General features: G+C 42.2%; 1 protein-coding gene across 1 annotated transcript in view; it reads right to left on the bottom strand.

Moving 5' to 3' along the window:
• Window positions 1-15600, bottom strand: part of PARD3B (par-3 family cell polarity regulator beta) — a 2182026-nt gene that overhangs the window by 1235244 nt on the left and 931182 nt on the right. Inside the window, exons 7-9 of the mRNA XM_078680290.1 lie at window positions 11464-11589; window positions 9440-9792; window positions 2756-2895 (exon numbers count right to left, since the gene is read on the bottom strand). Coding sequence (XP_078536416.1) covers window positions 2756-2895; window positions 9440-9792; window positions 11464-11589 — 619 coding nt within the window. The remainder of the gene's footprint in view (window positions 1-2755; window positions 2896-9439; window positions 9793-11463; window positions 11590-15600) is intronic.

Raw genomic sequence — 15600 nt, 5'->3', positions numbered from 1 at the left:
ACTTCGTGGTAATTTGCACTTCCAATTTTAAAAAACGCATATTTTTCTATAATGATGCATAGCATTTAAGAAATCGCACAATTGCGATTTCTTAAATGCTAATGCAATTTTAGAAATCGTAAAAAAGATGCGACTTCTAAAATGGCATGATGCATCCCAACAAGCACTTTTGCATTCGCAAACGGCCGATTTTAAGGAATCGCACCGTCTGCGACTGCAAAAATGCTTGATGCATGTGGGCCAGTATCCCCCTGATGATACAGAGAAATGTGCAAAAAACAGATTACCTAACGAAGTACAGTCTAAGGAAAAAGCAATAGGATAAAATGGTAAACAAGATGGCGGGATAGTGGATTATCCCTCAGCATGCTTTAATACATAGTAGTATCTAAAAGTTTTACTACAGCTTTACCCCTTTGAGTCAGTGAAGCTTGAGGAAGAGATTCTGGTTTTCCTGGGTAGAACATCTCTGCCACATTCCGTAGATAAAGGGGACAATAATGGATAAATAGTGGTACAGTGCACAGAATTGCCCAAAGGGGGAAAACACAGTGCATTGTTGGTTTTAGTGTCAATTTCTGGTCAAATAAAATCAGGAGACTTCTTGCTCAGAAGCTAGGAAATATATTTAATATGGTTTAAAATGCTGAAAGTTTGTTCCAGCATTAATAATGCCTGACCAGAGTGCAGGCCAAAGATGGAACAACTCGACTAAGGGGGAATCCTAATGAATGATCTAGCTTAAATTATTCTGATGTGAAGATGATAGTAGGAATCCTGGTGGTGAAGAATGGAACCTGTACCACCTGGTGAGCCTTGGAGATTTCACCAAATAGAGAATGACACAGAGAAGAAGACATGGAGAAAGGTATGGAGGAGGTGATAATGTTAGAAAAACTATTAGGAAAACTAGATTAAATGTAATTGGCTCAAAAAAGAGGTGATCATTCAGTTTTACTCTCATCATATGGAAAGAAAGCATTTAGGCACAAAGTGCTTCAGTGATGCAGTTGTGACCTAGGAGGTAAAAGTAGGAGATAAGGTGATAAATTCTGTAATGCCACTGTTGCTTAGGATGTAGTAAATGGAACATCCTCATAATCCTTCCCTCAGTGGTATGGTGGAAGGCAGTAAGACAAAGTGCACCTTGTCCCAGTTGCCACTCACTATAATGATGGAAATCCTGTCCGATAAGAAACATTGGCAATGCCTTGGGTACCGAATGCATTGATTATTCAATATCAATATTGATATCATTATTTACAGGTGATATCGTATTGCCCTATTGTATCTAACCTTCCAGGTGATCTTGGAGAACGCAGTTAGGAATGGAACCTGGGAAGTCTGTATATAAATGTAATGAAGTACTCAATTCCCTCAAAAGTAATTAATTGCCCAGTTAGGACTGATGACTTAGCTTACCATAGGAACTTAGACTGATTTGGTATTAAAAGTCAGGACTCCAAGAGACTTAGATTACCTATTTGAAAATAACTTCCCTTTCCTGTTATATACATTAAGAGGGAGTTGGAAATGAAAATGGTAACACATCTCATAGACAGGCTACAGAATAGAGTGTAATTAAAATTAATACCTCGCTTGGGGTGCTGTTCCCCTTCATAGTGATGTCTGTGAAATATCAGACCACTACTTTAAAGGGTTTTATGGTTTAATTTGGAAATAAAATGAAAAGGAAAGGAAATTATCTCAGAATATCCAAAGGAATGCTATTTAGACCAAAAATCAAAGGGGGTTGACAATATGATTTTCTGGGCACGTGATTCTTCTATACAACTGACAAGCTAATGGGTATACTAGATATTATAAAAGGAAACAACAAAAAACAGAGAGCAAGATTTGAGGATTAGTCTACGTCTCACTACATGGCCTGGGATCATTTTTAGACTTCAACGAAAACCATTCCTGGCCCCTTACTGTTTCACCCATTCTGTAAGATCCTGGATCCTAGGATTGGTATTCTGGGAGCACAATGTACAGAGCCATCTTTAGCCATCATGGCCATAAACGTTGGTTCCATTTGATGTCCCCATTCAAATGTTACAAACGCAAGGTTTTTGTATTTAAAAAATAGCTTGGGATGAAAAGCAATTGTTCCGAGAAGTAAAAATTCATATCCTTCAAGTAGTACAAAAAGGAGCCTGGATTGGGTGTCTCTTAACTTATCATTTCCACAAGGGCAAGGGGTGTGCTGATGGCCAAAGAGGTTCTCTCCGAGTTAAAAAGAGATGTGTTGACCCTTTAAATGGTCTTGACATCGAGCAGTACATGTAAAAGTGTACGGCTTAAAGTCGTGTTTTGCTTTGTATGAACTGAAGAGAATGATTTCCTTTATGTACAACAGACTAGGGAAAGGACTGGCCAAATCGCTCATATTTAAACCCTCCCTAAAAGTTAATAATAAAGTAGCGTGCTGCTCATTTTCTACACATATGGTGGCTACAGCATGCAATCTGTTTCTGCGGCAGTGAGGTTATTTTGGTTTGCTTGTTCAAGGATATTAGTTCAGATTGGAGACGACTGATTCATCAACGCCACTTACTATCTGGACGAGAACTGATATTTATTTATTTTTTTGTTTATAAAGTTTTATATAGCGCGAGCAAGATCCCGAAGGATATCAGAGCGCTTTTGTCGATGGATACGTTTTTAATTGAACTCCAAGGCATGTAAAAATCTTTCTCAGAAATACAAAACATAATAACGAATAATAAATAACAATTCAATAAGATGTTACCTCTAGTACTCTGTCTCCTGACTGCAGATTGCCATCTCTTACTGCAGCTCCTTTTGGCAAAATGTTCTTCACAAATATAGGCCCGGGACCATGCACAGAGGAGTCTTTGGTAACCACAGTAAAGCCAAGCCCATCGGGACCTAGAAAGAAACAGACCTTGGGTTAATGGGCAATAGGAAAGGTAGTGGAAACAAAAACTCCATTTAGGCACATTAAGAACGGAACTCCATGTGCATTGTGACCCTGCCTTAGAGTGGGGTCTAGCTTGGTACTATTTCATTCAAGGGCAGATGAACTAGGTTTACTCTGGGTTAAAGCTAGTTTTTTGTTCCCGGTGATTCAAGTGCTGTAGTATGTGACTTTAAACTGGATACTAACGCGTTGCAGTTGCACACATCCTGTGATAGCTCCCTGCAGGTGAAAGAATAGTTATTTACCTGTAGCATCAGGTTTTTATTGAATACGCTGCACACATTTTGAATACTAGTCATATAGTCCGGAACAGATTAAAAAAACTTTTAAATCCATAATGATGTGGGTCTTTTTCCTACTTTTCCAGACACCACATGCCATTAAGTAAACTACCCTCGCTTCTTGAATCAATGCCATTTTTAGATTTCTTTGTGTATCATTGAGTTCACTCCAAGCACCATCAGCTCTGAACAGGCAGCCAAAAAGCTGAATATTTTTGCAACAGGACCTCGAACTGGCAAACATATACCCTCACTATGTCCTAGCAACTACGTTTTACAGTACTTTAAATTGTTGTTCATAATATCATTGTAATGAGGAACACATTTTCATTTAAATGATTACTTGAAAACGATGAGATTGTTGAGGTGATCGAATGCACATGTACAAAGTGACTGCTCTGCTAAGGAGATGAACGGTTGCCAAAACTGTGCAGTGCTGGATAAACGTGTAGGATGTCTTGTTATGTCACTCTACAAAGAGGGATGAGTTGGCGATGCTGCTCCTAAAGCCATTGCTCCAAAGCTTTAAGCAGATGTGTAACGTCACGTGAATGCCGCAGTACACTATGTGATTTATAATTACAGTTTAAGCTGATAGTCTCTATCGACAAGTTCCAGGTGTTTCCTGGAAAGCCCCACCAGTTATGCAGAGATGATGCAGCATACTGTAATACATGTGCTGCTGGCATCCTCAGGTATACAGTTTGTAAGGTAAGCAAAAATACTGCCTCGCCATTGCATCAACTGATACTAATTTGGTGGTAAAATATTACATTTTTTAGCAAAGGCTGACCAAAAAAGTTTTATGGAAATTAAAAACCTTGAAGATTCTTATTACACCTCTCGTATAAAACAATTACTACAACAGCTCATCAATGCTAAGCTTCAATATAACAAGGTCTCTACAGAAAATGTTGTGTCTTAGCTTCTTAAATCCGGTGCTAAGTACTAAGTTATTGACAAACTATCTTAAAATAGGGCAGAACAAATTAATAATTGAATCAAATATAAATGAAACTCACACAACCCACTATAAGGACTCAGACATTTTAGCTCAATGTAAGAAATTCTATACTAACTTATACACACTAACATCTTCCCTCGTTCATGAAATTTTCAGTACCTGTCCTCTGTTCAAAAACTGGACTTTACCCAAATAGATAATTCATCTTTAGAAACAGACATTACACCGACAGACTTTCACCTTGCATTGCTTTCTCTCAATATAAAGGACAAAGCTACAGGACCAGACTGGTTTAAATCTGAATTATATATACGCTTCTCTAAATTAATTCTTCCCAAACTATGTGACTTTATTCACACCTTCACTAACTCTTCCACCTCATCAGGTTATTTTATAGATACTCTTATTTGACCTACCCACAAGGAAGGGAAGTACTTACATTATTGAAAGAACTATAGACCTATTTTCCTGGTCATCCTGGACTATAAGATTTTCTCTTAAGCACTAGCCTCTAAATAGAACCTCTTCTCCCTGGCCTTTTGGGAAAGGAGCAATCAGGTTTTGTCAAAGGCAGATACCTCTCAGACAACACTCGCCTATTCTTTGATAATATTTCACAATCTGCTGCTATGTCTGAATATGCTGCCATTGCCTTATGTGCCGAAAAGGCCTTTGATCATTCCAACTGGACACTCCTACTCTAGACCCTCACTTGGTTTGGCTTTAGCCCAAAAATTACAACTTTAATGTCTTTTCAATATACTTCTCCCCAAGCTGCCGATTAAACGATCTATGCAATGACACCCAAACCTCCCCCTCTCAACCCCCGACTCAACTGATGTGTGATCAGCTTAACGATTTCTTCAGGGAGAAGATTGACATTATAAAAGCTGGTATCCAAGCGACTCATGTCATGGCAACCAGCAAGGAAATCTGTGAAAACCCACACAAACTTCAATCTATCCCCCATATTGACCTTCCCAAACTGTTGGAGCTTATGAACCGGGTAAAGTCTGGGTCTCCCAATGATCCCTGTCCCCCGCATATACTGAAGGAAGTTTATTCAACACTACCTCAGGGAATACTCCCACTCCTGAATAGCTCTCTATCACATGGAATAGTCCCCAACTCATTTAAAAATGCTATTTTGGTTCCATTAATTAAAAAACCGGGCGCGGACGTATCTATTCTCTCTAACTATCGCCCCATATCTCTCCTTCCGTTTGGTGCCAAGTTGCTTGAAGCCCATGTGGCTAGCTGTATCTCTAACTTCATTGAGACATCCGACTACCTGGAGCCAAACCAAGCCGGGTTCCGCCAGGCACACTCTACCGAGGCGGTTATTCTTGCTGTCCTTGATACTTTAAGGTCCAACGCCGATAATGACAATCATCAGGCCCTTGTACTCTTAGATCTATCGGCCGCGTTCGACACGGTGGATCATACCATCTTATTACACCGTGTCGAACAAGCCGGCCTTAGCGGCTCGGCTCTCGCCTGGATCAAGTCCTTTTTGAAGGACCGATCCCAGGCAGTCAAGCTGGAGAATTTTATGGCACCTAAACTCTCCACTACATGCGGTGTTCCGCAGGGTTCATCATTATCCCCCCTCCTATTTAACCTATACCTTAAACCATTGCTGCAGTCCCTAAAAAACAGGAAAGTCACCATCTACAATTATGCAGACGACTTGCAGCTGGTTTTCCCTCTAAACTCTGCGGACTCGGCTGAAGAATTTCAGTCCACTATGCTGCATATTCAGGGTTGGATGGACGAGAACCATTTAAAGCTTAATCCTGGAAAGACTGAGTTGGTACTCCCTGGTAATAGTGCAACAAGTTGGGGCCCTCATTTTTGGCCATCCTCGATGGGGTCCCCTCCAAACCCTTCCCAGTTGGTGAAGAGCCTTGGGGTCACTCTTAACTCCGACCTCTCACTGAAAAGTCAGGTCGGAACAGTGATCTCTTCCAGTTTCTTCCAACTTCGAAAGATCAAGAAAATCGCCCATCTATTGACACACTCTGCCCTCATCCAAGTGGTAATTGCCTTGGTTCTTTCCCGCCTAGATTTTTCCAACTCTATATATCTGGGCCTCCCCCTTACTCTATCCAAACGCCTGCAGATTGTCCAAAACCAAGCTGCTAGATTAATATTCAAAAGCAATCGCAGGAATTCGGCGAAACCTCTGCTAGCCTCTCTTCATTGGCTTCCAATCGCTCACCGGATCACCTTCAAAGCGGGATGCTTAGTTCACAAAGCCCTCTATGGCAAAAGCCCAAGGTTCATTAATCATCTAATAAATAAATACGAACCGACCCGTAACCTTCGTTCTGCCCACCAGTCCCTCCTCAAGCTGCCACTGTACAAAAGAAAACGACTGGGCGGATGTCGATTCGCTTACCTTGCCCCTAAGATTTGGAACGCCTTCCCCCTGTCTCTCCGGACCTGCACTAATCTGGCGAAATTCAGGGGTGCTTTGAAGACTTGGTTATTCAAGCAAGCGCACGGTTAGGCTATCGTTTTACCATCTGTCTCATCCTAGCGCCATGAAACCTCTGGGTGACCGTGCGCTTGACAAATTCCGAATAACATAACATAACATAACAAGCTGCCATTTGTGCTAATGGATTGACCTCCTCACACCTTACTCTTGGCAGAGTTCGTTCGTCAAGATTGTCCTCTTTCTTTTTATCTTGGTTCTGGAACCATATTTGTCTGAGATCAGGCAAAATACACACATACATGGATTCACACAACACCCAACACATTAAATTAGCTGCATATGCAAAGTGAATGTTGTCATTTATATCATAACCTCATTCTTCAATCTCTCCTTTTGTGTCAGAAGTTACCTCTTATGCTTTAGTATCCAGATATAAATTGAACCATGACAAATGCGTAATTGTACTCCTAAATAACTTACCTTTTAGGCATTATTTCTCTTCTTCTAAATTTGAATGGCAATCTAAACAACCTAAGTATCTTGGCCACCAATTCACTCAATCCCTCACCACTTCCATTTCTATTGATATTGATACCAGCATCCATAAAATAACTACTTGACCAGCAGATGGCATCCTCTACATTTGTCATGGTGGGGACGACTTTATACTATCAAGATGATGTTTGTTCCCATTAAACGTTTCACCATCTCTAATATTCCTTTGAATATTGTGCTTAAGTCATACACAACACTTTATTCAATATTATCTTCCTTTCTTTGGAATAATAAAAACCCTTGCATGTCTTTACCCAAATTAAAATGTCCTAAAATTGAAGTTGGACTGAACTTTACAGATTTCGCCACATATCATAAATCTTTTTTATTAAAGCAATCCATGCACGGGATTGAGCCTTCCTTATAATTTATTCCACTATGGGTGGATCATGAACGTGCACTCCTATCGCCTTTTTTATTCTACCAATACTTAACATTCATGCACAAACCTCAAAAGTGTTCCACTCAAATCTTCAGGAACACTTGTAAATTGTTAGCTTCCATTAGTTCATACTCACCCACAGACTTGCACTCTTTTCTGGATTCTACCATTTAGCCTAACCAATATATTCCAGTGAAAAACAGACCTATTTATTGGCAGACTATGAGGACTAGAGGGCTAATCTGGGTTAACCAATTGTTTAATCAGGACTCCCTTATCTGTTTCTCACAAGATGCAGTACTGGTTGGCCTGCCATCCACCTTCCAAAACAGATTTACAACTTAACAGAACATAATTTTGTAAGCATACACTCATTTCAAATCGATGTCTTCACCTACTCTAACACCAGATACTCTCACTTATCTTTTACATACAAATCCAAAGGCTTCTACTATCTATTCACACTTACAATGTATTTCTACTGATAGACCTAATTTTTATTTCTGAATTAGCATGGGAGAGGAATCTCACCATCACTTTACCCAGATCAACTTGGAAACAGATTTGGATTAAAGTTAGGAAATCCTCCTGAGCAGTAAAAACAAAGCAAACACTTTTTCATCTACAATAAACTTTTTATGACACCAGAATTCCTACATCATATTAACCCGAATATTCCAGGTACTTGCTGGACTTTTTCAACACAACAAGCTTATTTGAATCACTTACTATTCACATGTCTCTCTGTTTTTGCTTTTTGGACACTAGTTTTGCACAAGCTGTATTCTATATTCCAATCCATTATACCTTACACTATTTCTAATGTATTTTTAGGAAGTGAATCTGATGCCTAGGTAAATGTATCATTAAATGTGAAAATACTGGACTTATTTTCGCAATGGACTTTCAGCAACGAACTCGAAATTGGAAAGACTCAACGCAATTATCATCTAAAGCATGGTGGTATTCAGTCTGTCATAATCACGATTGGATACTGCTTATATGCACCCTGTTTCCCCTGTTTTAAAATGAAAGACCCTTTGGACACCAGTTACACAGTTCCTTGTTAACTTTGCAAACTTGTCATTTGCATCCCTACCCAACACTCAAAAAGTTCTCCAAACTCCCTGACTTCCCACTCCTGACCATATTATTTTTCTATTATGTGCCTTCTGTTATATATTTCATTACTTATCCTATGCATATGAATTGTGCTCATCCTTCCCCATTTTTCTTTCTTTCCTCCTCCCCATTATTCAATTGCTTTATGATATTCTAATGTATTATTTCTTAAGTATTTTTGGGTTGTATCACATTTAGCATAATAAACTTATTCTATAAAACTTTTTAATAAAAACAAAAGGCAAACAATTATGTCATTCAGTATGCTTTACGAGTTAAACCTCTTGGAAATGGTGGTACATTTACATTCACATTGCTTTTCCATACAGCATCCGTAGATAAAATATGCAACTGTTGGATTAGAGTTAAACATCTAAGTGTTTGCATTCATCAGAGAGAGAATGTCATAGCAATGAATTAATTGTTTTACATAGCACCAAGAACTCTGAATGACCTAACCTCACCAGACAACCCTATAACCGACTTCTGTACTGTTACTGGGGACACAAGACACGTTGCAGAATTCATGTTCAGGTGGTATGTATGAAACAAATTAGAAAATTTGTAGGTGATGAAAAACATTTTCATTTGTTCCCTTAACAAGATAACCTTCTAGCTGCATTACCAGGGTGGTAGCGTGCTTTGATCGTCAGTCAATACTAAGATCACCCCTAAATACATCTCACTCATTTAATTGAAAACTATATACTATTGCTATGTACATTAGTTCTCATTTTATTATTACCTTTTTTTAGGTCTATCCTAAGTCTCCTGGCATTTTTGCTGCTGCCAAAACCAAGAGGAGAGAGCGACGGGGAAGCCGGATTCTTGTTCAACAGCACAAGTTCTTGACTTCGGCTTGATGGCAGAGATGACTGCCCGCCAGACTCCAGGCTGTTTCGTCCACTTGGGTCCTCGAACTTCACGGTTGGCTTCAGGTGAATAGGGGGTGGGACTTTTGTTTTCGGAACGCCATCATCTCCATAAGAAACCAGTGGAGCAATTACAAATTTTTCATACAGTTCACGGTTCTCAGGGGGTACCACTTCAACCTGGACATTTTCGTATTTCATAGCCTGTCGGAATAAATCCTGAGCCCTTTAAAATACAGATGGAAGGAAGAAACATCAAAGTTAGCAGGGATGGAATCTCCCTCCACACAATGCACAGTCGAGCAGTTCCAGGGGCAGTATGACAATAAGTGCCCTGTGGGCGCAATGGGTGTTTGCGCCCGTTTTGCGAGCCCCCAGGGAACTTTGGTATTACAGAAGGGGTGCAGATGCTTGGGCCTCTCCTTCAGTAATACAGACAGCGCTGGCGCCCTTAAAGCACCAGCGTTACCATCAGGGTGCATTCTCTCATTTACATAGGGTGTGGCCTATGCAAATGAGGGAATTCGTTTGGCTCTGCACCCGTACCATATTACAGACTCGAATCCTAAATCTCATATGTGGTGTGAAATACAAAATAAAAGTGCCAAAGAATTAGGGCAAAAAATAATAAAGTCAAGAGAAAAAGACCAGAGAGGAAAAAAAGAAGAAAAGAATAGAGAAGTATTTTAAACAAGTGATATGCCCACAGGTTCAAATTGTATACATGTAGAAAATGTATTAATAAGACAATAATAATGGAAACAGTAAAACACTAATGGCGCTCAATAAGTTACACAAACATCCATTAAGACAATTTGCTGTGTATAAATAAAAAGTGGCGGAGGAAAAATACATATATGTGGCTTAGACAAAATAAAAACAAAATAAAAACAACACCTAACAAAAATGCATCCTCTTCAATCAGGGCCACATGAAGGCGCAACAACGTTTCGACCATATTAGAATTTGATGGTCATCCTCAGGACAAACAATAATGAATACCAGGGCGTCCAATAGAAAATACGATAAAAAATGTAAAAGTCAACAAAGGGTATCAAAAAATTGTTATATGTGCGAGGTTCACATCATAGCACAAAACAAAAAGATTGCTCTTAGAAAGGAATCATTTAAAGAGAAAGAAAATCAGTGATTGTGATGAGTAATAGAATACAAACGTAATCCCAGGGATAAATTAAATAAATAGGTGCTCCAAAAATAAGGTGTGAACACCTATTACAGACTCGGGCGCAGGGGCAAAGAAGCCCTCAGGGGACGCATTTTGTGAGTGCACCCCTTGAGAGCAGCCCTCTGGAGGGGAGAAAGTGGGTCCTATAGACCCCAGACATCCCCCTGAAAAGTGCAGGTGGGGTGCCGCCTGCATTGTGAAAACACGGAGCGGCTGCAAGTAGCTGCTCCGTGTTTTCACATGAATGCGCTGCCCACAGGACAGCGCAAGTTCGCGGTTGCCCTGGGGGCCGCGCATTCACCATAAAGGGGCACATTGTCCTTGTTTGCGCCCGGAGCACATCTGTGTCATATGTTTGATGGCATTTCTTTGAGAACTTGTCACTGAATCTGCTGTTGCAAAAACCTGCAAAAGGTGAGAAAACTACAACCGTGTGGGTATAGACCAAATTAAAAGTACCCTTGTATAACAACTTTACAGTGCATTTGGCTCCAAATGGAACTGTAAACCACATTGGTTATGGCACACCCAGTCTAAAGCCCAGCAAAGCTTGCAACAGGTCTGTATCTAGTAACTACTTGGTTGTAAGAATTTACGGTGGTGCATCTGTGCACTGATGGGTCTGCCTGTTGTACTAAATCAGCAACCTGCACATCAATCCAGGGAGGAACTGAGCTAGTAATACATTTCTGCACTGCAGGCAAGGCTTACTGTGCAAAGCTTCTGTCGGTCAGGTCCACGCTGTTTATCTTCACGATGCTCTCGCTTTCGTGAAACAGTCCATCCCGCATAGAGCGGCTGTGCTCCTCGATCCCTCGAACGTGGAGACCCAGAATCCTGCAAAGCAAGACACAAGATCTAATTAAGAATATAATCAGATATTGCTGTGTTTCTATATGCACACACTCATTACATTTAGAGATGTATCTAGGTTACATGCAGAATAAGAGGCAACACCCGCCCGCCGCCTTCTGCAATCTACTCCTTTTTGCTTCTCAGGCCCTTGGGCCAAAGACGCCTTCTGTCAATTTACAATATACCACCGTGCAAATTTCAGAGGAGAGATTTGTAGAGGTAATTTGCCAAATGTCAGCCATGTAGTCCCAGTGCCAGCAGGGTCTGACACCAGTCGAGATAATTCCTCCCCTCGCCCCTCCCTGCCACAGTTTTTAATTCATGCAATCCTTCAGGAGGGACAAGCCGACGACTCAACCAGGAACAAAAGGACAATACAATCACTGCACACCCTGCTTTGCTGCATGCTGAAACCCAATTTCAGCACAATTGAATTTGGACAAGCTGTGAACTGAAGCCCTAACTAGCGACCAATGCAGATGTGGCGGTACGCCGAACAGCTGTGGGACAACCTGGTCCTTCATCAATGCAAAACGCATGCTGGCTTTAGTTTGTGCTTGCACATTTACGTGGTATGGATACGAGAGCCCTATGGCTTTCTGACATTCCAGATCTTTGTATTGTGTTGTGTTGTATTATACTGTGGCATTTCTGTAGCACTTCCCTGCCTCTGGCAGAGGCCCTAAAGCGTTGCAGAGTGAGAACTCTGTATTGATCAACATGACTTTTCCTGACATACATATGACTTTGGAAGCTCCTCTTTCTGCATTTTTAACTTGGCATTCATTTTCAAAAAATCACTTGCCAGGACGACGTTTCAGTGTCTAAGTTGCTTAGGGAAATGGGGTGAGCACATTAGAAATCTGCCAAACACATTTTATTAGAAGACATCGTTAGGGTGTCTGACAAATGACTATCAAAATACACAGAACTTGCAGCGCATGCACCTGCTGACTGCCTCCCTTAGGTACAGTGCGCTGCTCTATCCAGCTGTAGGCCACGAGCTGCAATCGATTAAAGAACTGCTTAAGGTGCTTGGCTGACCAGTTGTACCCCCGCACTAGCATCTGCTCTCCACAAGGACACAGAAGGACAATGAACAAAGTCTTCACTTCAAGCTACTGCTCTACACTCTGTTCCGCCTGGGTTTAATGTGGGATTACCAGGTGACTGCACATCACAGAAGAAAATCAGGTTTATGTTTCTGGGTTTACAAACTAATATACTCTGCTACTTTTGGACAAGGTGACTGGTTCAACAGAAGCAATCCGGTATCACAACTCCAAGGATTCATTAAGTTGTCAAAGACCACAATGGCAAATTAGTGTCAGAGTCGCTCGGCCACACTAGCTTGGCAAAAGATGCTTTGACCATTTTGCAATACACGAAAACATAAATGGTTTATATTGCGCATGCCACAAACTGAATTGTCTCTTATGGCCGGATTATAAATTGGGCTGTTAATTAATCAAATAAGAAACAAACTTGTAATTCTGACCTGTGCATAAACCATTGCTTACGCATGGGACGGAATTTCGATCAGTCAGTCTTTCCGAGTGGTCGCCAGGCACTATGGAACTGTGAGTCAAGGTCGGGGAGCCATGTTGGTCAAATAGCCAAGTCTTGAGTTACTTCCTGAAGGCTTCAAGGAATGGGTTGATGTGTAGGTGTACAGGGAGGTCGTTCCAAGACCTGGCAGTGATGTAGGAGAAGGAACGATCTCTGTAGCGGCTTCATCGGATGTGGGGGATGTGGGCCAAGGTGGGGAAAGTGGGCCAGGTCCAGGGCGGAGGAACGGGGCTCTCTGGCAGGCCAGTGAAACGTCAGGTGCTAGTGAATTTAGTCAGGTCTGGATTTGTGGAGGGACTTGTAGGCGTGGAAGAGGAGTTTGAAGCGGCATCTTCCCTGGATGATGAGCCAGTGGAGAGCTTTGAGGTGAGGAGAAATGTTGGTTCTTTTGGGGACGTTGAGGTTGAGTCCTGCTGCTGTGTTCTGGATGGCAGGTGGCGCTTTAGGAGCGGTTTGGTGGTTCCGAAGTAGTGTGTGTTGCTGTTGTCAAGTCAAGTTTTCCTGGATGAGGTTGCGATCTACCTGAAGATCTTGCGGAGCATGCAGAGGGTGTGGAAGCAGGCAGAGGCAACGGCACTGACCGGATGTGTCATGATTAGATTGCTGTCCACAATAATTCGGAGATTGTGTACTCGGGCGGTAGGGGTGGAAGACCACATGTCATCCCAGGGCGAGGACTTGTTTCCAAAGATGAGCACCTCCATTTTTTCCAAGTTGAGCAGCTGGCCTTCAACTAGGTGTTGATGCCGGACATGGTGTTGCGAAAGTTGGTTCTTATGGTATCAGCGTCTTCTGTGAAGGATGTGCGTCATTGGAGTAAGAGATGATGTTGAGTCCGTGGGTGCGTGCGATGTCTGCTAGTGGAGTCATGTATGTGTTGAAGAGAGTGGGGTTAAAGGCGGAACATTAAGGAACGCCGCATGTAATGATTTTGGGTGTGGAAGAGAAGGGAGGCAGACAGATACTCGTGTCCAGCTAGAGAGGAAGGAGGAGATACAATGAGAGCATTGTCTTGGATGCCGATGTTGTGTAGTCTGGAGATTAGGGTGTTGTGGGAGATGGTGTTGAAGGCTGCCGAGAGGACCTGGAGAATAAGTGCAGCTGATTCTCCTAGGTCGGGGTGGTATCTAATGTTGTCTGTTGCTGCGATCAGTGCGGTCTCTGCGCTGTGGTTGGACCATAAGCCTGATCAGGAGGTGTTGAGTAGGTTGTGTTCTTCGAGGTAGCCTGTGAGCTGGTGAGTTGATGGCCTTTTTGGCAGGGAAAGGGAGAAGCAAGATGGTGCGGTAGTTCTTGAGGTCGCTGGGGTTGGAGGAGGATTTCTTCAGTAGGGGCTTGACCTCTGCATGCTTACAGGCGTCAGGAATGGTGGCAGTGATGATGGAGGTGTTGATTTATGTGAGGCTGCAGCTGATTTCTTCACACCCAAGGTTGTAGATCTGAAGTGGATGGTTCTCATGATCGTGATGGTGTCTTTGGTCGAGAGCTGTTTCCAGTAGGTGATCCGGTGGGAGAGGGCTAAGTCGATTTGAGCGTGGAGGAGGTTGAGGTCAGTGGGTTGGGGGTCGAAGTGGCTGTAGATATCCGTGATCATGTGGTGGAAGTAGTCTGCGATCATGTGGTGGAAGTAGTCTGCGATCAAGTGGTGGAAGTAGTCTGCGATCAGGTGGTGGAAGTAGTCTGCTAGAGTGTTGCAGAGGTCTTCGGAGGGCTGGAACATGTTTTCCAAGACAGACGGGCAGGAGAATTCTCTAACGATGCTGAAATGTTCCTTGGTGTGATTGGAGCTAGCCTCGATGCGGTTGAGTCGGTGATGGTAGCTGTTGAGGGCAGATTTGTAGGTGTAGGTCGGCGAGGGTCTTGCTGGATCACTAGCATCTTTCTAATTTCTTTCAGTGATGTTTGAAGGTCAGTAGTTCGAGGGTGAACCCGAAGGCATGCTTGGCGGGTCTGTTGCTGGTGGTGTTCTTCAGGGGGCGATGGTGGCCATGGAGATCCAGTTGGAGAAATTCTGGACTCTGAGTTCAAGGGTGTCTGATGGTGCACGCTGGCTTCTTCGTCGGATGTAAGCGCGTCAGGTGAAGGGTTAGTCATTCCAGATGGCGTTGGGAAGGAGAAGTTATATATTTTCTCCTTCCTTTTGTTTGGCGTTACTAACAGTTGGATGTAGCTGCACGTGCTCCAGTGCAGCCAACGAAAGAGTTTTCTGGCTACAGGAGCATACATGCCAATACCGACTTTTTAAGCCAAAAATTATTTATTTTGGCTGTTTCCTGCTTGAAATTGCCTCTGTTTCAATAGTAGTCCATGGAGAAAATACATTTCCTTGATTAATTTTCAAAATAGCCCACTTTCCTGTTCTGAAAAGCTGGCATGTAGAGCAGTGGGGTTTTGAAGGATTGAATTAGATGTGAGATTTCGGTC

This window comes from Lissotriton helveticus, chromosome 3_1 (genome assembly GCF_964261635.1).
Source record: "Lissotriton helveticus chromosome 3_1, aLisHel1.1, whole genome shotgun sequence".
In the NCBI taxonomy this organism is placed as follows: domain Eukaryota; kingdom Metazoa; phylum Chordata; class Amphibia; order Caudata; family Salamandridae; genus Lissotriton; species Lissotriton helveticus.
This window is presented reverse-complemented; position numbering and strand designations above follow the sequence as displayed.